We start from the raw sequence: 22497 nt of genomic DNA, 5'->3' as shown, positions 1-22497 counted from the left end.
CTTGATACGTTTCTGCCTTGGAGACTACATGTCTGTAAGTAATGGACAATCACTTCTTAAAAGTCCAATGCCTATGTGTAGTGTCATGAGGAACATCACGTTTTGCTTATTAGGCATTTTTTGCTCCGTTTAGCATGTCGCTAGCTTGTTTAGCTCATAGCTATCTAGGGTAGCTTGTGTTAGCTATGAGGATGTGTGTGTATATGATTTACAGTTCTGTACGTTCATTTATGCTTCTTTGTGTGTTGCCGTTTTACAACTACTTTAACAAATGACTTCACTAAAATGCAAGAAATACCAAACCTTGTGTGTTTAAATGTAATAGTCTTGTAATGTTGTTTATTCAATACAGAGTAGTAATTAAAGTACTGTATTTTCCGGATTATGAATCACACTTTTTTAATATATATATATATATATATATATATATATATCTATATCTATATCACACTTTTTTAATATATATATATATATATATATATATATATATATATATATATATATATATATATATATATATATATATATATATATATATATATATATATATATATATGTTGGCTCTTCCTGCAATTTATACTCCGGAGAGACTTATACATGAAGAAGAAGAAATACGGGGGTATAGAATTTCACAGAAAGCCACAAGAGGGCACTCTAGATTTATGCACCGATATCTCCTACTCCTTAACGATGACATATTTCAACAGTAAACGTTAGCTTCCAAAGACAACTGAGAACGACTGAACACAAATGCCCCCCCCCCCCCCAAAAGAAAATCATATTCTACAAGCTGCAAGTAGTGAACCTTCATTTTGTTAGCATATCTTCCACGTATTCAGCCTGTTCTCTATTCTTTTATTAATGTTATAACTTGACTTCTATGACGTTGCTCTGTCGAGGATGAAGCTGCTTTCAGTCCATTCAATAATTTTGTGAGGTCATATGTCAGCGATTTTGTATATCTGTTTGACTTCGCATTAAATGTGTTTAATGGACTTGCAGTCACGTCTACTTCCACAACAAACCCATCCCAGCACGCATTTATCGACCTTTTGTGTCATGCAGGAAGGACAAATGTCTTCTGCAAACTATTCTCACAAACACGTAAGCCTTTTTCAAAGTGTGTTATTAGGAGGGAAAATAACATTTTGTGGGAAATAAGTGGTCTATCAACACACTTCATTTTTAAATGGAAATAAACACGACAGCAGAACGCATAAAAATACTGTATTTGGAAAATGCTTACTGCAACTTACATTCTTGAGTAAAGTTGTCTGACAGGTATACAAAAATCACATGTGTATTTTATTTCCTTACAAAATAATACGGAAAAGAAAAGCACAAGCAACTGCATTAATTAAGGCATGTTAAAGATACAAAATGATAGAAAACTGAATAATATTTGCAATAAAAGAAAGCCTTGTCTGAACAGTTTTTGGTGTTAAATGGGCATTTTTCTTAATTTACTTGATTTTTCTCATTTATTAGTATAGAGTATTATCACTTCTATACTGTATTCCGACATAACAGTTCAAGATGGCAGGTTGGTCATGAATACAAATGGCCTACTTTTAAAATTGTGTTGTAAAACAACCAGGCTATAAGGAATTACAGGTAGACACTTGTTTGGCAGATAAAAATAACGTAGAAAGAAAGTACCCCACAGTTGAAGCTATTTTATCGCAAATGTTATCATCCAACATATATCATGTTGACGTGATAATCCGTAGAAACATGCTCTTGACACACAATCTTTGCATGACTCCAGCATGCCCTCCACTTATGAAACACCACACGTGTCCTTAGCATACAATATATATATACTGTACGTACACCACCAACTAATTAGAGCTAAATATTTGTATATTGCACATTAGCTCATTCACTGCCATTGACGGCTATAGACGTCAAAAATTCATTTGAACAATTTTTATTCGTTTAGCATTTTTTGTATGAAAACCTAGAAAAAAATGATTGTACATTTAGAACAGATATAGAATTTGATTCATCCTGAGGTAAATAGTGAAGTCATGCGATTAATTACAATTACAAATTTTAATCGCCTAACGGCCCTAATTTTTTTATAATCTTTTCTTTTTTGTAATCTTTACTTTTTTAGAGATTACAAAAAAGGAAAAAATTACTAAAATTTGGGGCGTCAGGCGAGTACAATTTTTAATTGTAATTAATTGCATGACTTGTTTATTTTATGAGTATTTATTTTGTGGGGTTTTGCACTCTAACAACTCTGCTGGATGCTTCAAACGAGGTTTCGTTGTTCCCTTGTGACAATGACAATAAATATTCTGAATCTGACTTCACTAGTTTTTTGAAAAAAAAAAAAATGTTTTAAAGAAAGAAAAGATTATAAAAAATTAGGGGCGTCAGGCGATAATTTTTTTAAATTGTAATTAATTGCATGACTTCACTAGTTAACTCACAATGAATCTCAAAATTGTATATCTGTTCTAAATGTACAATAAATAAAAAAATCTAGGTTTTCATACTCTTGTTAACAAAAGTGGGGAAAACATTTTTAACTTATAGAAATAGTTCAAATGAATTTATGGCAGTGAATGAGTTAATGTAAATAACTGTAATCAAGTGTTGCTGAAAATAGTAAAACTGTAATTATGGGTAAGATAATACTGTATATTGTTGTGTAATTAGTTTTAAATGCATGTCAACCTCCTTTTACAAAATTTGTCAAATGTAAAAGTCACAGTGTTTACAGTTTGAACTTTCCTCCCACGTACTGTACAGCTGCAGCACCACTCATTCTGGAGTCTTCCCATTAATTCCTTGATTATCTCTTCTCTTCTTCATTCCTTGCATTTTTTTTTTTCACTCTTTGCGATGCTCTCCTCCTAATCTTGTGTGACGACATCTGGATCTGATTTGAGGACAGGACAAAAGATGGACGCTGTTTGATTATACAAGGGCCACAGAATTGTGTTCTATTGCTATACAAACATGGAACCTCCCAAAAGAAAGATCAGAGTCTCTTCTTTCATCAGGAAAATCTGTTTTGCAGCAATTAGCAATTAGCATATATAGATAAATTTCATCATTATTCGCAAACCTAATGAAAACACTGTCAAAAAGAGCTTGTTGCAACGTGGCCCTGGCTGATCTCTTATACTCTGCTGCCACGTGCTGGCCGTTTTTTTTTGTAATAACTACCATTGCTTTAAGTGACCTCTTCATGTCAGAAGCTGCATCAAAGCCTTCTGTGTGCTCTTGCATACATTTTTTTTTTTAAACACAAATATGTTTTGGAGAGTGAAGGACAAAGTATTAAAAAACGTATTTACACGTTTTTTTGGGTTTGAATGAGTAAAAACTCTGATGTGATTGTGATCTATTGCTATTATTTCCTACCGAACCAAATCTGAGGTTGACAGTTGTGTTTGACCTTACACTGTCAATTATGTAGCACAATGACGCTTCTACAGACCTCATCATTTATTGTAGCCATGGGATGTACAATTTGTCGGGGTGTCCCAAGACAATCATGGAGTTCCTGTTCGGGTCAGCAGGTTCCTTGTGTCCCAGATCAGGCCTGTAAAAATACAAACAATCATTAAGCCAATTTTTTTTTTAATCAAAACTATAAGTTATTATTATCCGGCTATTTTCTATTCTGCTCACCCTGGACTGGTCGCCAGACAACTGAGTGGGAAAAGAAACCACGCTGCGACAAAAATGACTGATACCTCTGCACTATGCCATCACTGACACATCATGTATTAAATCATTATTATTAGGAAACTTAAAAATGATAAAAAAAAAAAAATGCTTATTGTTTCACTGATTTAAACGCTCTGAGAAATTGGACTGTTTTTCCAAAAATGTCAAAAACAAGATTAGTAGAAAATAGGGCTGGGTTTAAAAAAATCGAATGATACAGAATACATTTTCTTTTTCGAGCCTGACATCGATTCATAAAACCATCTATCAGTTATTTTATTATCTCTTTTTCCCATATATTCATAAAAAATATTCATACCTGACTTCCTGTTCCTTTTAGGTTATGGATACTAAATTATTTTTTGTTAGTCAATTTCTGTCCAACGTACTGGGAACAGAGGGCTGTTAAACCTCTGTAGGGGGCGCTACAGACCCATTATTGTTGTAGGCTACTTTTGTACGGCGACTTTAAAATATAAAATTTTATTAAATATGTTTTTAGGACCATCCATGGCTATATTTGAAATAGAACATGTTTATACATTTTTTGGGAGCAAATGAGTTAACAGCAAACATGAGTGAGGCTCACCTGTAGAGTTGTGGACAGGACATTTTCAGTGAGGCGCTGGTTAGTCCCAGTTTGCTCTTGTTCCTCATATTAGTTTTCTTCACCAGGTCCTTGACTCTGCCCCACGTGTCGCAATCACCCAGCTGATGCATAGGAGGACCAAAACATTCAATACAAATCTATAAACCAAAATAACGGCAATTTCGAGAACATTTTTAGATTTTTTTTTTTTTCATCAATGTATATTTGATTAGTATCACTAAGGTCCTACCAGCCCTCCACATAAAAAAAAAAAAATGCAGACATTGCTGCAAGGGCCTTCAACATGTGCACATGACTCACCGGCCGATGAGGGATGGAAAGCCCTTCGGTGCTTTCATGGAGGAAAACATCGCCCTCGTTGTAACTCATTCTTTTTTTCCACAGGGGGATTGGTGTCAATCTGCCGCAACTCGTGTCTGCAAGCACAGCAAAATAAAGATGATTTGATGACATATCTTCTTACGGTGTAACCTCACACACAAGAAGTTTGAAATGACCTTTTGTATCTTACTAGAAATGAAAATGTCTTTGAGGTTGTTTTTTTTTTTGTGTAAAAAGCTGCCGTGAGCAACATTTAGAAAAGTAGCATGGCGCCTCTTGGGGAAAAAAAGAAAAACAAGTGTGAGAGCTGAAACATTAGCTTGTATGAAGCTTACATCGTCATTATATAAAATAGACCCACGCATAATCACAGTTTGATTCACCTATAATTTTTTTCAATACTTTTTATTTAAAAAAAACTTTTTTTTTATTAACTCATTCACTGCCATTGACGGCTATAGACGTAAAAAAAAAAAAAAAAAAACATTTTAACTATTACTATTAGTTTTTTTTATTTTTATCCACTTTTGCTAACAAGAGTATGAAAACCTAGAAAAAAAATTGGGGTCAATTTGTGATTAATCGTTAGTTAGTTAGTTAAGTTGTGATTAATTACAATTAAAAATGTTAATCGCCTGACAGGCCTAATTTAAAAAATAATTTTAATTTAATCATCATTAATTGCATGATAATTTTATATCTGTTATAAATGTACAATAAAAAAATTATAGGTTTTCATAAATAATGAAACTAATAGAAATAGTTCACATGAATTTTTGACGTCTATAGTCGTCAATGGCAGTGAATGAGTTAATTAATTAATTTATTTATTTATTTTGCATATATAAATCTTTTTCAATATATATTTTTTTGGGGGGGGCAACAGGTGGGGCGCAATACAATTGAAAATGGTATCAGTTAGCGGTGGCCCAATGTATTGTATTTTAACCATTCAAAATTTTACAGTGCACGATATTGGCTTGTGATGTTGCATTTTCTTTTATTAAATCTATTGACCACACCCTCAAAGGTGTAAATATAACACATAAAATATTTGGATACAAAAAAAAACAAATGTGCACCCAACATTTGTGGTCATTCACTGCCCTCTTTTGGTACCGCATATTGTTTCTATTCCTCGTCACTGAAAAATACGCTACTTTTGCTGCAAATAAAAACACTTTCCCAAAATGACTACTTAAACACGTCGTAGTCTTAGTCATTTTAGTGATTGTATTAGTAGTTCAACTTTACTGTCATTTTAAGAGCCAAAAATGTGTTTTATTAATGGTATGTGAAAAATAATGAAGTTATCAAATTAATTCTGGACAAAATATTAACTTTCATTGCTGAAAAGGGCTAAACGCTGAGTTTGCTGCCTTTCAGATGAGGAACCGAGACAATCCACTGGCCATGGGACAGTATATGTTCCTGTCATGAGTAAGATGCCAGGAATTCTGCCTTGTGCCCTTGCCTTAGTTCTAATTTCCCTGAAGGACCACCAAGATGTCAGCGTTTATCCGCATAGGCAGTGAAAACACTGCAGCAAAATTTTGGAATGATTACTACATTCCCACATGACTAATATCAACTGGAGCTGGTGTCCGATGACAAGGTATACATGGAAACCGAAAAGCACGGAGGGGTTGCTGTAGGGTCAGGGTTTGAAAATGAAATACTTTCATATAACATACTCATTAGATCCATTACGGAGCGTGTCAACATGGAAATGAAAACAATATGGACGTTTTTTGAAAGGTGGCAGAAAGTTATTAAATGATGATCCAATATGTTGAAGCTGTTCTAGTGAGATTTTAGAATCATCGAGTCTTACAATTTGAAACTCTTTCTTTCAATTTTTTTTTGTCTGTATGCTTTTATTTAAATAGCGTATTAGGGCCATGTATAAAAAAAAATTGGGGGGGGGGGTTAATATTCTTAAAAAAATCGCGAAAGTGGCAAATTTGCACAAAAAAACCCTTCAGAAACTTATGAGAAATACACGTAGCGTAGCTATAGTCTAATGTGAGGATTCATTGGTGGTTAATGGGACACTTTATAAAATAAAAAGGTAGTTTGGAGACAGATTTATTCTTAATTTAAAGTTTACTCGTCATACAACACTTCCTGATCCCCTATCAGCTGACTAACACCAACCAATCAGAAGCTAGCATACTTTAGGTAAATGAAAGTGAATGACGGAGAGCAGCAGATTCGACATCAATTTAGCTACTTGTACAAAAAAAATACCAAAATGTATGAATGTAGAAATAATAATTCTGGGAACTAACTTAGACGCTTGGCAAGGGCAAAGTGAGGCATCTTTGTCACTTCAAAGAGCGAATGCTTAACATCATATGGTTAATCTCTGCTAAAACAATTACTATCTCCTTATTTTAAAAGCCGACCAAAAAGTATTGGCACAAACATCCGAGTATTATGCTACGTGTATTTCTCATACGTTTCGAGTTTTTTTCTCACAAATTTGCCACTTTATAAAGTCGAAAATTTGCCACTTTATACGTTTTTTTTCTCTGAATATTTCCCCCACCCTCTAAAGCCCTAATACGCTTTCGTATTTATGTGATATGATTCATGTTAAGACTGGTTAAAAAAAAAAAAAGAACTGTCAAAAAGAAAAAGTACATGCAGTCTAATTAGCAGAAGTTATTATAAATGTTGCAAATTTACATAGCGAAAAATCTATCAAATCAATCAATATTTTATTTTTATTCACATTTATTTGGTTTGCCCAAATTAAATTAATTATTTCATCATCTACACTCAATATTTAAAACAAAGTACTGCATGCGTGTAATAAAACGCTAAACGGGTTTCACTTTTTACAGTACTGTGCTTTCAAGGTTCTCAAAGCACACATTGCTTAATGCCTTGTCATAATCGATAATCAACATGAAAATAGATTTAACTGACTTTAAAATACTCAGCATTAGAGACATTGTTCATTCTTGGAAAAATGTAACATTTTATTACTTACTACTCTGGGATGATACGAGTGGGTGCCGCGAGACCTCTGGGATAGTGGACAGATCAGAGAGCGTTCCACTGCATGACAAAACATCGCCAATGTCCTCAAAGGCCAGAGTGGCTGCACCACAGCTGCAATGGTGTTGGAAGAAGTCCTGGGATGGAATATACAAAGCAGCATGTTAAGCCTGCTTATTATGACTTTTTTCGGAAACATTGTATGAAGCTGAAATTCAGGGGGGGGGTTAAGAAGCGTCCAAAAATCCATGTCTAATCAGACTTCTTTTTGTTGCTTTTTAACTCATTCACTGCCATAAATTCATAAGAGAAAACAAAGATTATTAATAATAAGGGGCGACAGGCAATGAATTTTTTTAATCGTAATTAATCGCATGACTTCAGTAGTTAACTCACGATTAATCAAAAATGTTATATCTGTTCAAATGTACAATAAAAAAAATCTAGGTTTTCATACTCTTGTTAACAAAAGTGGGGAAAATTTTTAAACTAAAAGAAATAGTTTCAATGAATTTTTGACGTTTATAGCCGTCAATGGCAGCAAATGAATAAAAAAAAAAAAAAAAGATTATTAAAAATTCGGGGCGACAGGCAATGAAATTTTTTAATTGTAATTAATTGCATGACTTCAGTAGTTAACTCACAATTAATCACAAATTGTATATCTGTTCTAAATGTACAATAAAAATATATAGGTTTTCATACTCTTGTTAACAAAAGTGGGGAAAAAATGTTAAACTAATAAAAATAGTTAAAATGAATTTTTGGCGTTTATAGCCGTCAATGGCAGCGAATGAATAATAAAAAAAAAAAGATTATTAAAAATTCGGGGCAACAGGGAATGAATTTTTGTCATTGTAATTAATTGCATGACTTCACTAGTTAACTCACGATTAATCACACATTTTTATCTGTTCTAAATGTACAATAAAAAAATCTAGGTATTCATACTCTTGTTAACAAAAGTGGATTTTTTTTTTTTAACTAATAGAAATAGTTCAAATGAATTTTTTACGTTTATAGCCGTCAATGGCAGTGAATGAGTTAAGGTCCGCCATTTAAGTAAAAAAATTTGGAAAACTGTCAGTACTGCTATGCCGTGTCCAAAAACAGTCAGGGGATGTTCAAAAATTAGTTCTCTGATTGACTTAAGTCACTTAAAATACTACTCCAGCCGTGATGGCCCATTTTCACTAATAAACTCTTTATGTATTTTTTTTTTATCAGTGAAATGATATTGGCTTGCATTTTCAATTTCCTCCATTTGTTTTGAAGAAATTAGTAGATAGCTAACTCCGTGACCAGTCACCGATGGCGGGCGCGATATCCGGGACTCGGAGCCCCATGTCTGATTAGTAAGAAGCCGCTTTCATCCTACAAATCTCGTCTATTTAGCAGCCGGACATTAACTGTCTAAAAATGGAGACGTGAATTTTGGGGGCCATTAGTTACCGTTTTCAGACACTAGATGATAACAGGACGTGATCAAATAAGCGAGGAAACAATATTACGATGCTTGCTTCCTCTTGTGATGTTGACAGGGTGAGATGCGAAACAAGCAGGCCACGCCCAAAAAGTGGGCGGGGTAAAATGTGAGAAATGGAGTCATGTAAAAAGGTGTTAAATCACTACAGAGTTTTTTTTAGAGGGGTGAATTTTCGGTACCAGTCACCCTCTTGAGGCCATTTTACAATCAGGGACTAAAAATTAGAAGAATAGAAAATTGTCATTCATTTCATGCAATTTTAAGGAAGAATGCCCTGTTGGGATACAGTATGTAACTCATTTGCTCCCCAAAAACGTATAAATACGTTCTATTTTAAATATTACCGTGCTCCCAAAGGAATATTTATACGTTTTTTCAAGTCTTTTTTTTTTTTAATGCTAGAGCATACAGAAGGCTTTGATGCAGCTTCTGACCTGAAGAGGTTGCTTAAAGCAATGGTAGTTATTACAAAAACGGCCAGCAGGTGGCAGCAGAGTATAATAACTCAACCAGGGCCATGTTGCAACAAGCTGTTTGCCTCAGGGTTTTAAACAGATTTGTGAATAATGATGAAACTTTAGCTATATTCTAATGCTAAGTGCTGCAAAACAGAAACAGATAGAAAGGGTTTTTTTTTCCTGATGAAAGAAGAGATCCTAATCTTTCTTTTGGTATATTTTATAGCAATAGAACACAATATTCTGTGGGCCTTGCAAAATCAGTCAAAAGGGAGCGAAGGGGGTTGCTTCAGTGAAAATGGCTGGGAGTGAATGAGTTCAAAATGATCCTTCATTGTTTTTTTATGCGTCAAAGGTATTAGCGGTATAATCAGTACTTTGTAACTCAAGAGTTGAGTACTCAAACATAATTAGTCACTATCTCAGAAGACGACAAATTTGCAGGTCAACTTCAGCACTCTATCCCGCATTTAGTTAACCCATATAACAGCAAAATAAAAAAAGTTTTAAAAAAGTCAAGCTAAATAGGCTTAGATGACCTCTGATACAATTGATCAACAGCGAACTTTCATTAGTAAGAACCAAGAACAAAACAGTTCAGTCGTTGCACTTTTGTTTCATTATGACCCTTAAGAGGTTCATTATGTCTGTTTTATTTCAAATATCTCTGCTTGCTTAAGAGTTAAGTTTCACCGACCCAGAGCGCAAGGTTCAGATGGGCCTCCTGAAGATCAACAGCTGCATTGCGTAACCCACTAGATCTTTGAGTTCTTCATTAGTAAGGGCGGGAGGGTGACGACATGCTTCTGCCATTTCTCATCTTATGGTTGTTATTGTTAAACCTCTCAGTATTCAGTCCAACCAACACATTTCCAGATGTCAGCGCCGTACTTTTTAAAACGGACACGGGCAGGTTCTACTTACAAATAACAGGAGGAAGTTGCAGAGTTGTCGTACCGTACATATAGCTGTGTTTTTTGTTTGTGTTTGTTTTTCTCTGCCTTGTTTAGGGGTTTGCTTTTTTTTTGTTTTCCTGTTCGCTTCGACTTCCTCCTCCATCCATGTGTCCGCCTCTTAATTTGTTCAGGTGGTTGCTTTACTGTTTCCACATTGACCTTTTATCGTGTCGTTTTGTTGTTGTTTGTATTGCGTTTAGGGATGGGCGAGTGGTGTCAAATACTAGTATACTGGAATGGCAAGCAATAGAAAATTGGCATTTAATTTCATGCAGTTTTAAGGAAAATACTACATTGGGATATACAGGCAATGGCGAACGCGCATGGTGGCCAGGTCACCGCTTGTTTTCAGTTTTTGGGATGTCTGCATTCAGTTTCATCCCATAAACGTAAAAAAATGTTTCAAATAATAATAATAATAAAAATAAATAACGTTTTTTTTTTTTTTTTTTTAAAGATCATAATTGGGCATTGCGATTTAAGTGGTTAAACCACTTCCGTTTCGAAAACAGGAAGTGCCGACATGGTGGGAAACAAACAATTAATTCTGTTCTCTCACCGTTTCCTTGTTGAATGTTGAACAGCGAGAGGCGCTTTGTGCATTTGTATCTGGTAAAGATGTTGGTGTGTTTTTTTTTTTTCCTAGAACCAAGACGACATTTTCATCCGTGGCTGTGATTAGTCACAACTAAAGTTAGGTCGACGTGCACAAGATGCGGCGGCGTCCAATCGGCTCGAAGTATTGCACAGAATGTCCCGCCTTTCCTGAGCAACTGCCAGATTAATATTGTGGATAATCGCAATTATCAATCTGGCTATTGCAAGGTCAGTGAAATATATAGCCAACGTTGAAGACAGCAGAATAAGAAAAACATGGAAGGACCTCTTTAGTCTTTGCCATCTTGTCATCCTTCTGCAAGCGACAGATCTTCCTCTGAAGCCGAAGGTTGTTCTCCTGCAATTGGCCGATTTTCTCGATGAGCTGGCAGATGTGCTCCAAGTACCCGAGTCCTGACCCCAAAAGATTGGAGCTTGATTGCTTTGTCTGGATGAGCATAGCATGATAAGAAAGATAAAGAAGGTGCAGAATTAATACAAAATCATCGTTCTTTTTTTTTTTAATGGAAAACATAATCAGGTTTTATGCGATTCTCGATACATCATTTCAATGAAGTATTTTGAGGTCACAAAAGCTTATTAACTAGTACTGTAAAACATTTGAGCCAAATTTAAACCAAGTTAAAGTTCTCCAACAAAAGCAGGATATGAACTTCGCTTGGGGGTCTGTGCTATCCCACTTTGACGTTCCTTTCCTATGATGCTGACACTGAAAATCCTGTCCAGCTACTGGAAACTAAAATGGAAACTGTGCAAACAATATGCCAGCAGTTATAACTAACAGGCCTGGGGACTGACATCATGCATTTCCTGCTACAGACAAAGTCTCCTGATAATCACAGACACAGACGCATCAATTCACACAGAGTGGTGTGGTAGAAGGGAAAAAAAATCTATAACGTAATATTTTTTTAGAGGGTGGGGGGGGGGGGTGCAATGTTCCGAGAAAAAAACTAAAGACTATTATTTTAATTATATTTTGTAAAAAAAAAAAAAAATTGCCTGGACTATAAAGTCCTATTCATGAAGAAGGAATTACATTGTTGCAGGCCACTTTATTGTCTGTCAAAAATTACAGTACACAGTGTTCCAAATGATTAGCCTTAAACTGTACTCCAAATTATTAGGCCTGTGTTATTTTCCTTCACTTTCCTAAATAGTCCATTTATAATAGCCAGGGTCTGATTGAACTAAGTTCCACAACACTTAACTCACTGCCATTGACGGGCTATAGACGTCAAAAATTCATTTGAACTATTTCTATTAGTTTAACATTTTTTCCCACTTTTGTTAACAAGAGTATGAAAACCTAGATTTTTTTTTTTATTGTATTAGAACAGATATAACATTTGTGATTAATCGTGAGTTAACTAGTGAAGTAATGTGATTAATTACGATTAAAAATTGTAATCGCCTGGCGCCCCTAATTTTTAATAATATTTTCTTTAAAAATATATATATATATATATTTTTTTTTTTTTGTTTGTTTGTTTAAAAGAAAAGATTATTAAAAATTAGGGGCATCAGGCGATTAACATTTTTAATTGTAATTAATCACATGACTTCACAAATTAACTCACGATTAATCACAAATTTTATATCTGTTCTAAATGTACAAAAAAAATCTAGGTTTTCATACTCTTGTTAACAAAAATGGAAAAAAAATGTTAAACTAATAGAAATAGTTAAAATGATTTTTTTAAAGTCTATAGCTGCCAATGGCAGTAAATGAGTTAAAAAAAAGTTGTAAAGAACTCTGAAACCCTTAAAAATATATCGTTATCTTAACAAAAATATAAGTAAGTTCAAATATTTGTGTGGATAAGCGGTACAGAGAATGGATGGCTGGATATGATCTCTCGTAGAATGTATCTCTGCATTGAAAACATAGTGAAGAGCTTGCTAGTCATTAACCTACAGAAAAATCTTTCTGGGTATAAATGAATAGGTGCTGCATGACAAGAAGTCTCAAGAATAACGCTCCACTCTTGCATGAACACACACACACTGTACTACCTTTGAGACAGCTGCCCTGTCTTCATAAGGACTTTGATCTGGATAATGGGCCCTGCAATTGGTGGTCATCAGTCTCCAGGGTGTAACTCCTGCACCCCCCCCCCCCCGAGTACCCACCCTTTACAGTAGCGAATGTCTATCAGTTAGATAATGATTGAATTAGATTGATCGAAAACAATCCCCCAAAAATATGGATGAGAGAGTTTGTGACGCACATGTAATAGTCATCCGCGATGAAAACAAATGCATTGTGGGTAGTGTAGTGTTATGGCTAGCCCGTGTTAGCAACAGAACTTGAAACTTCACGCGCAGTTCACCCAAAATACGAGTTAAACCTGCCTTTTACTTTCATGGCACCGCGGCAGTGATAAAGCAGCATTTAAAAAGGAAGCATGTTGTGATGCCTAATAGCATTTCTTGCATGGTGTAGCCATATCTGGAAGCTAGCATTAGCACCGCGTGTGCAACGTGATGTTCTGTTTTTTACGCTAACATATTTAGTAAGGTATTTTATGGATTCGGAGGCTTAAGTCAGCGAACTCGCGTTTTTTAATAAGCATAATAACCAAAACAGTTTTTGTATGCACTTACTCAGCATTTTTGGTTAAATCTTTAAATAATTAAAGATTTACAGCAACAAAAATTCTAAGAAATTGGTACAAACTGCAAAATCTAATGAAAGTTCAATGTACCATATAATCTTAAATGTTTTCATTTTAATTTGTACATACTTTTAAAGAATTCAAAATGTAAATTAATGATGTTTTTTTTAAGAGCAGCCACTTGTTGGTGCAATATGCTGCTATTTACATATTGTCGCTATCCTGTGAAAAACACTAATTTTTGTCATTTTTTTACATTTTTATGTTTATGAAATGAAACTGAATGCAGACATCCCCCCAAGTTATTATTTTTTAAAGACATAAGTGTTTTTCACAGGACAGCGACATAAGTTTCAGATTTGTCGACTAATCGCGACTACTGCTGGTGATTAGTCAACTAGCAAAAATAATCGTTTGCGGCAGCCCTATTTCAAACAATGAAATTCACATTTCAGTTTTTATCGCATGGTATTACGATCTGGATCGGAGAGATCTGCTGGTTGCACTGCCATCATTTCCAACCGACAAGGGTGAACTCACCTCGCTGAGTATGCAGCATTTGTCCATGTACGTGTCAAAGTTGTCGCAGGTGCCACTTCCCTTAAAAGTCTCCACGTCATTGCCTGCCTCGTTATTACAGGTTTCTGGTAATGATCGTTTCCCAACGCTGAGGTTGTCGGTCTTCTCGAGCGTTCCGATCATCTCCTCGTCACCCTCGGGGTTTACTTGCGGTGCGCTACACTGATCCATTTCCAGATCTCCACAAATGTGCAGTTCAGTTCTTGAAGCTGAAGAGCCGATCTCAACCTTTGACTCCGAGCTCTGTTTATGTCCCGTTTGCTCATCGGAACGCGTCGAAGGGTCCGAGTTTAAATGAGATGAGTCGCAGGATGACTCGCGACTGTGGACGGCAAAGTTCTGGTCAGAGCCCGTCGGAGTCGATGGAGAGTTGCCACTCGACAACTCCACTCCGGAGTCTTCCGACTCAAACTTGTACAGCCTGGTCAGTGGAGAGCCTGAGAAAATGTCGGACAGGTAGTCGACGCTGGTGTATGTTTGATGCTGTCCTGACTTGAAATCCACCAAAGACTCTTTGGAGCGAGATGAGATCTTCTGTTCAGAAGCCGTGGAGAGGGCGGAAGGAAAGTTGTCCGTCCCTGAAAGCCTTTCATTGAAGTTGCTGAGTCGCTTCATTTTTGTCAGCACAACGGCGCTGTCCAGTACAGTGTCTCGGGCTCCTTTGCCTGCAAAGAACGAGTAAAGAATAAAATGCTTATTCAAATTGCAAAAACTGAAATATATATATATATATATATATTTTTTTTTTTTATAATGGCATACTATACAGTAGTTCTTCATTCAGACACAAGAAATGAAGTGAATGTCAAAAGGTGCACAATGCAGAGGCCGGCTTAGAGGAGGACAAAAGGACAAAATCAGAACAATGTTGAACAACTCTTCCCACCCTCTCCACGACAAGCTGTGGGATTCCACCGAGGAGCATAACTGAGTGCTTCAGGCACTCCTCCTTTGTGTTCACTGCCATCAGACTTTATAACAGCATTGTGGGCTAAAAACGTGTCAATGCCCCCCTTCCCACCACCACCACCACTAACCTCAACTAAACAACACCAGTCATCCATTGACTCAATACTGTTTTTAATCTGCTGCTACCATTGGTGGCTGGGGGAGGTCTCTCTGTCCCTCTGTCTTTCTCTCTCTCTCTGTCTTTCTCTCTCTCTCTCTTTCTCTCTCTCTCTGTCTTTCTCTCTCTCTCTCTTTCTCTCTCACTCTCTCTTTCAATCTCTCTCCCTCTCACTCTCCCACCCACCTGCTCTCTCTCTCTCGCCCACTCTCTCCCTTCCTCTCTCTCTCTCACTCTCTCACTCTCCCTCACCCATTCACTCTCCCACCCATTCTCTCTCTCTCTCTCTCTCTCTCTCTCTCTCTAGCTCTCTCTCTCTCTCTCTCTCTCTCTCTCTCTCTCTCTCTCTCTTTATCTCTCTCTCTAAGTAGGCTCGTCAAAGAAATAGATGCTGGAACTGACGATGAACTATATTTGGATTATTTGCCAATGTTAGGATCAAATGGTGATATTTCATAAGGTGAGGAAGAGCATGTGTCGCATAAATGTAAAATTTGTTTTTACACACGGCTGTACCTGCTGAGGGACACATTATGGTGTGTGTCACTTTTTGAACCACTGATCACAGTTTGCAAAATAACGTAGGCCGTTGGTGACATTTGCTCACTCTGATTAGCTGTTAGCTAGCAAATGCAAATCAATGCATGAGACAGAAGTAGACTATGGAATAGTACACAAAAGCAAAGTGACGGCAAATAAAATTGCATTAAAGTATACAGAAAATCGGCTCTTTTTTACTTAGACTTGTTCCTGCTTGGTTACAGAGTTGGCAAATCCAAGTCCAGAAAGTAAAAACCCCGCCACAGTTTGGCTTTAACCCCTGATGCTAGCTAGCTAGCTAGTTCCATAGCAGGTAAACAAGCACCTTGGAAGCTAGCTAGAGAGCTAGCTATCTAGCACCTGCGGCTAAAGCCAAACTGTGGCAGGGTTTTTACTTTCTGGACCTGGATTTGCCACCTCTGCTTGGTTATGAGTTGTTCTGGACATGTGTGCATTTGATTTCATGAATCGCTGACTGCACGCACGCACGCACGCACGCACGCACGCACGGCCCACCCCTAACTGAGGTGTTGCGTCACTCTGGCCACCCCAATGAAAAATTTCTGGCTACGCCCCTGTTAATACACTTATGGCAAAAATATTATGCGAGTGAACAGAATGGTGATACGGGATATACTTTTTATTCATCAGACTTATCATCACGCCACTCTGCTTACCTTATAAATTTGTAAATCTGACTCTAATGCCAGTGCCTCACCAGCCATGAATCTCACCGCACGTCACTGACTTCAACAACAAGGAAGATTGTGTGACTTCCAACAGGGTGAATTTGAGCTCCCGCCAAGGCAAATATGAGATTAAAAGTTCTTTGAAGTGGTAAATCTAACGCTTTTATCCTCTCTGAAGGGAACTTTGAAGAGAAATGGACCACATAAGCCTTCTTTACACAGTATAAAATGTACCGGGGGGCGGGGGGGGGGGCAGTTGAAGCGCAGGCATACACAGCACTAAAATGGGATTGTTATGATGTTATTCAGCTTTGTTCTGTAAATGGTGCACCGTACAAAACCCCCATTTCCATCCAGTAATGGAGTTCTGTTTAATCCAGTATGGTATATGATAAGTTTTTGGGAGGGTTTTACACTATCAAGATGGAAATTAAGATGGCATTAGGACTCTTGTATTGTCACCAACGCATTACACAAATACATGTTTGTGAATTTTACACCATCACAAATGTTGTCGACTGTCATTGTGAATCCATGACACTAAAAAGCCATCCATCCGTTTTTCCATACCTCTTTAAGTTTGAGTTGGACTCGGAGCCTAATTTGTACTATTTATATCCTGTATGCAATAGATGCAATTGAAACAAACAGAGTCAGAATAGGGTTCAATACTGTAAACACTTCTGTGCTAAGATGAACTGTACCGTAGCACCGAGTGGAAACGAGCATGATGGGCAGGTTGTTATTGTTTAACAGAGCCGACTAAACATTTGCATAAAAGCGATAACTGGCATGGAAGGCAGGAAGACGTGACGCCAGTTACACAACATTATTTGCCGTTTTGTGTTATAATAAAAGTGCAGAAACATACAGTCAGTTAGATCAGTGTAAGTCAATACTATAACGTACTATGGACTGTCTGTGTGATTTTGAGGGCCAAAATGATGAAAATGCACCATCAGCAGGATACCCCCCCCCCACACACAAAAAAAACAGCCACATATCTACATTTCCTCCAAATAGACCACTGTTCTGATAACCTTCATGTTGAATCGCAGTCACTCTGCCAAAACACTGATAGTGTAGTGTTTTGACCATATCAGTTTCCAAAGGCTCGCTTCCTATTTTCAGCTGTTTTTCACCTCTTGCCGTACTCAAACATAAATAAGGATTGCTTTTTAACGTTACACTATTATCCCTTTTATCTAGAACTCGTGAACTGAATTCAGCAATAAAAGCACCAGCAATTGGATGAAAAGACGAAAGAAGAGACTCTAATCTTTCTTTTGGTAGGTTAATTAATTTGCTAACCGCACACGTGAAAGCCAAAACTCAGGCCGGAAGGCAAGCAAACATCCTGCAGTTCACCTCTCGGACCAACAACAATGTTGGGTGGCATTTTGTGAAAAACTCAACATTTTTGGAGAACAGTAAGTTGGAGCTAGAAGGGGAGGGGGGACTTTTTCCCAGAAGGGGGGGGGGGGGGGGCAAGTGGTGAAAATAAGATGGCTTTCTTTGTTCTTTTCTCACTGGGGCCTGTCCTTTTGAAAATGGAATATTCTCACCCCTGGAAGAAATTTAGAGTGCCAAAGTTAACACGAGGAAGAATTTTGGGCCAACATTTAGCGCACATATACTTTGATCCCAGTTTCTGTGCATATACTGTACAGTACTGCACATTCCATAGGATGTGACACTCTCCTCTCATGTCATGTTATTTATTATTGCTGTCGTTTTTTTTTGTCCTGTGCAATCCTCACCCTTGATATTGTATTCAGTATATTGTTATTGTTACTATTATCTCTATTTGCCATCATTCTAGATGCATTTAATGGGGTCTTGCATTCATGAAGATCATTTGGTAGTACCACTATATCTTTATTTTATTTTTTATTTTTTTATTCTAAGTATTCAGTGTAGCTTATAGACTCATGTGGCTTACTAGTAATTAGAAGAACACCTGGTTGACTTTAATTATACACCTATGCAACCACCGTCATCCAGACAGGTGTTGCTCTGGCCAGTTGTCACTCGCACACAACATAAATAGGCTTTTGCACACTGTCCTGTAATTTGTCTGCAATGACTGACTTGGTCTTTGTGATGGCCTAAAACCCACAACATTATAATTACAAATAGGTCATCCTCCCAAACATGACTAACCTTTTGCTTCTTATTGTCTAAAAATGCCCTCGTGATTTCCACACAAGATTGCTATTGTGATTCACTCGAGTGCCCTCCAAAGTCCTCGGGGTCTGTACAGGTGTTACGTGAGTGATAGGAATGCCTTGCCTGAAGCGCTGGAGCACTCTTAACAACAAAGCATTTCAACATCCAGGGGTGTCTAACGCATTGTCGGTGTTCAATTGACGTTAAGACGTGATTTTCTGAGTGAGAAAACAATGCTGATATATTTTAAAAGTGAAGAAAACGAGCAAGATTGTTTGCAAAAAGTCGACCGTAAAATGTTCTTTACATTTATATGTTCTATTTAGCCCCACGAGCCTGAACACAGTATTCTGATTAAATATTGTGTTTGTGGAATATGAATTAAGCAGCAAAAATAATTGGTTGTTACCCGAGCCCTGAGCAACTATGATGTCATTCATTTACAGTCAGCAGCAAGTGGCAAAATGGCCGCCTCCTGAGAGGGATCAAAACAGGTTGATTTTGCAGCTTACAAACTCTCTGTTGCTATGAGAATTATGTTTGTTGCTCAAAGTACAGTTATATTTTTTTGCTTATGGGTTTTAGACAATTATCACAGTGCTATACTGCTTCCAGAAATAATAGAAGTGTGAAAAAGCTTTCTCACTTGATTGTCACCACATGGGCCTGTTTTAGTCCCATGCCTGTTTTTCCACCACTTTCTTGACTGCGGTGTCATCAAACTCAAGGATGAGACCCAGACGCACAGTCTTTATCAAAATGCCTCCTCTGTCCCAGCCCGAGTGTGGCTTATCAAAAACATTAGGATAAGAAAAGAATGTTTAGGAGTCCTCTAAGTTTTTTTTCAATGCGTAGATGAGCTCCACTGAAATTTGACAGTTTTACTGCCAATCCCTCAGAACTACACAAGATTAACTCATGAACTATTTCTATTAATTAAGTAATTAATTAATTTGTTAACAAAAGTCTGAAAACCTAGGAATTTTTTTTTTTTAATTGTGCATTTAGAACAGATATAAAGTTTGTGACTAATCGTGAGTTAACTAGTGAAGTCAAGCGATTAATTATAATAATCTTTTCTGTAAAAAAAAGAAAGAAAGAAAAGATAATAAAAAAATACTAAAATTACTTTTAAAAAAAAGAAAAAAAAGATTATTAAAAATTAGGGGCGCCAGGCGATTAAAATGTGTCTTAATCGCACGACTTCACTAGTTAACTCACGGTTAATCACAAATTTGATATCTGTTCTAAATGTACAATCATTTTAGATGTTCATACTATTGTTAACAAAAGTGGGGGCAAATGTTAAACTAATAGAAATAGTTCAAATTAATTTTTGACGTCTATAGCCGTCAATGGCAGTGAATGAGTTAAATGTTTGGCCTGAAATGCATATTCTAGAAAGAAAAAAAAATCAATTCACTGATGATCCAAATATATTTTCCTGTTTTAATGTGTACAGTTACACCAAGTGTACAAAAGACAAAATATTTATTTTCATTATTGTGCAGTTGATCATCACATTTGGCATTTCAACATCAGCATTACTCAGCATTCGCATGCAAGTTCTAAGGAGACGGAAATGTCTCGTGAAGTATTATCATTTCGACTGTAATTTGCATAATAGGCAAGATAGGCAGAGTGACTCCTTCCTAGCTCATAACCTTGTTCCATTCCTGACTTCAGCAGCTTTTAAAATGATAACAAGGGCTCACGAAAACGCTCCAGCTAAGAGCTGCACTGCACAAAATCTATATTCTAAAAGTCTAAGTACTCAGCAATGGAAAGCAAAATCAGCGCTGAAAAAATGATTCATCTTTACACAAAAAAAAAAAAAGGAAGGATTTTTGCATGGCAGGTGTGGACGCTCGTACAGAAAATGAGCTGAAAGCGATATCCAAGTGAGGCTTGTACATGGAATGTGCCGCAACCTGACACTAGGATTAGAAAGGGGGGAAAAAAACAGAACTACTTCACAGTGTAGTCTTCACATATCATACAAGACTGCTCCATCACTTTCACACTTTCAAAGTGTAGTGAATAATACTTTGAGAAAATACAACAGAAGTGATTTCTAATGTTCTGTGATTGGTCTGTCAAAACAGGCAGCGACAACATTTCAACGTATGTATTGCATGGATTGGATTGTTCTCCCCTCAAAAGATTACTGTAGGGCATATTAAGGTCACACAAATATATTTTAAAAAATTCAGAAGATTTGGGGGTAATATTCCGAGAAAAAACTCACAAATTTGCCACTTTATAAATTAGCGAGAGAGAAAAAACTCACAAATTTGCCACTTTATAAAGTGGCAAATTTCAGAAACTTACGACAAATACACATAGCGTAGTTGTATCTAATGTGAGGATTTGTCGGAAGTTAATGGGACACTGTTTATAAAGTGAAAAGACTTAATTTAAACTTTACTCATCATACACGGCAGCGAGATTGACAACACTTCCTGATCCGCTATCAGCTGACTAACACTGACCAATCAGAAGCTAGCATACTTTAGGTAAATGCAAGTGAGAGCAGCAGATTCAACACATCAACTTAGCTACTTGTTACTTGTACAAAAAATAAAAAATAAAAAATTTATCAATGTGTAAATAATAATTATTTAAAACATAAATGTACAAGTAAATATACATTTTAACAAATTAACTTAAACGCTTGATCCTCCGGGTGTGGACCTTCGCAAAAAATAGCGAATGTTTAACATCATATGGTTAATCTCTGCTAAAGCAATTACTATCTCCTTATTTGAAAACACAACCGAAAAGTATTGGCACAAACATCCGAGTAGTACGCTACGTGTATTTCTTGTAAGTTTCTGAGTTTTTTTTCTCACAAATCTGATAAGTCGCAAATTTGAAAGTTTTTCCTCTCCGAATTTCTAAAAAAATCGATTTATACGTGGCCCTAATACACCAATCGTACAACAAAAACATATCCAGTAACAGATATATGAAACAGTGGAAGTCCACATTTAATGAAGTATCAAAAAATATATAGAAATGCTGAAGATTATGATGAGTCAATATCTTACATAAAATTTTGTCCGTCTTGAGATTACGCATATCAGGCAGCAGAGTTACCCCCGTGTTGTTGTTCGGTTGTCAAAATGACTGACACATTCCAACACTAATCCTATGCAGATGCAAAAGAAATGATTCTAATTGCCTACGAATGAATCCAATCAGCAATGAGAAGGGAATGTGCACTCGTTTATCACAACACACAATGTCCAACATAAACACATTGAAGAATTACAAAACTGATCATGTCAACAAAACTGACTGTACCTTTCCTCCAAGGAGCCAGGACGGAGAATGACTTCTGCCAACTGATCATCAGACCGCTCTTTTTCCTCTTTACACTCATCTTGTCACTAAATGTATAGAAAATTCAGCATTAGAAAAATGTTACTTAAATTTGACGTAAAAAAAAAAAAAAAAGGTTCCTCAAAGATTCGTTTTTTTTCCCCGCCTCAAAATGTAGTAAAAAATTGTTGGCAGTATTTTGCAATGTTTCCCATGTCCTTGTGTGGGGTCATGATGCCCGCGCGCTCGAGGGTATGTGGATGTTTTCAGCTCCTCCAGCTGAGGGAAATAAAAGGGGGCCAGGCTCCGACAGGAGAAGTTGAATTCATGAGAGAAAAAAGGAAGAGGAAAGCTGGCAGACTGCCGA

The 22497-nt window shown here is 36.6% G+C and overlaps 1 protein-coding gene across 1 annotated transcript; it reads right to left on the bottom strand.

Annotated features, from left to right (window-relative positions):
- Positions 1–1210: 1210 nt before the first annotated feature.
- Positions 1211–22497, bottom strand: LOC147163680 (uncharacterized). The gene is made up of 8 exons (XM_086092220.1): positions 22113–22497; positions 14304–15007; positions 11411–11572; positions 7620–7764; positions 4601–4716; positions 4280–4401; positions 3458–3562; positions 1211–2893 (listed from the first exon to the last, which is right to left on the bottom strand). The coding sequence occupies exons 1-7, from the start codon at positions 22189–22191 to the stop codon at positions 3466–3468; spliced, it is 1425 nt and encodes a 474-aa protein (XP_085948346.1). The 5' UTR covers positions 22192–22497; the 3' UTR covers positions 1211–2893; positions 3458–3465.

Source organism: Leptonotus elevatus, chromosome 13 (genome assembly GCF_054856555.1).
Source record: "Leptonotus elevatus isolate MCC_2025b chromosome 13, RoL_Lele_1.0, whole genome shotgun sequence".
NCBI lineage: Eukaryota > Metazoa > Chordata > Actinopteri > Syngnathiformes > Syngnathidae > Leptonotus > Leptonotus elevatus.
The sequence above is the reverse complement of the archived record's forward strand: the minus strand, read 5'-3'. Positions and strand labels throughout refer to the sequence as shown.

Coding starts and splice junctions, on each gene's coding strand:
- LOC147163680 (XM_086092220.1), bottom strand. CDS start 22,191: ATGAGTGTAAAGAGGAAAAAGAGCGGTCTGATGATCAGTTGGCAGAAG. Junction 7,765..11,410: donor AGATGGCAAAGACTAAAGAG/GTCCTTCCATGT, acceptor ATTCCATCCCAG/GACTTCTTCCAACACCATTG. Junction 4,717..7,619: donor ACTCGTATCATCCCAGAGTA/GTAAGTAATAAA, acceptor CTGTGCTTGCAG/ACACGAGTTGCGGCAGATTG.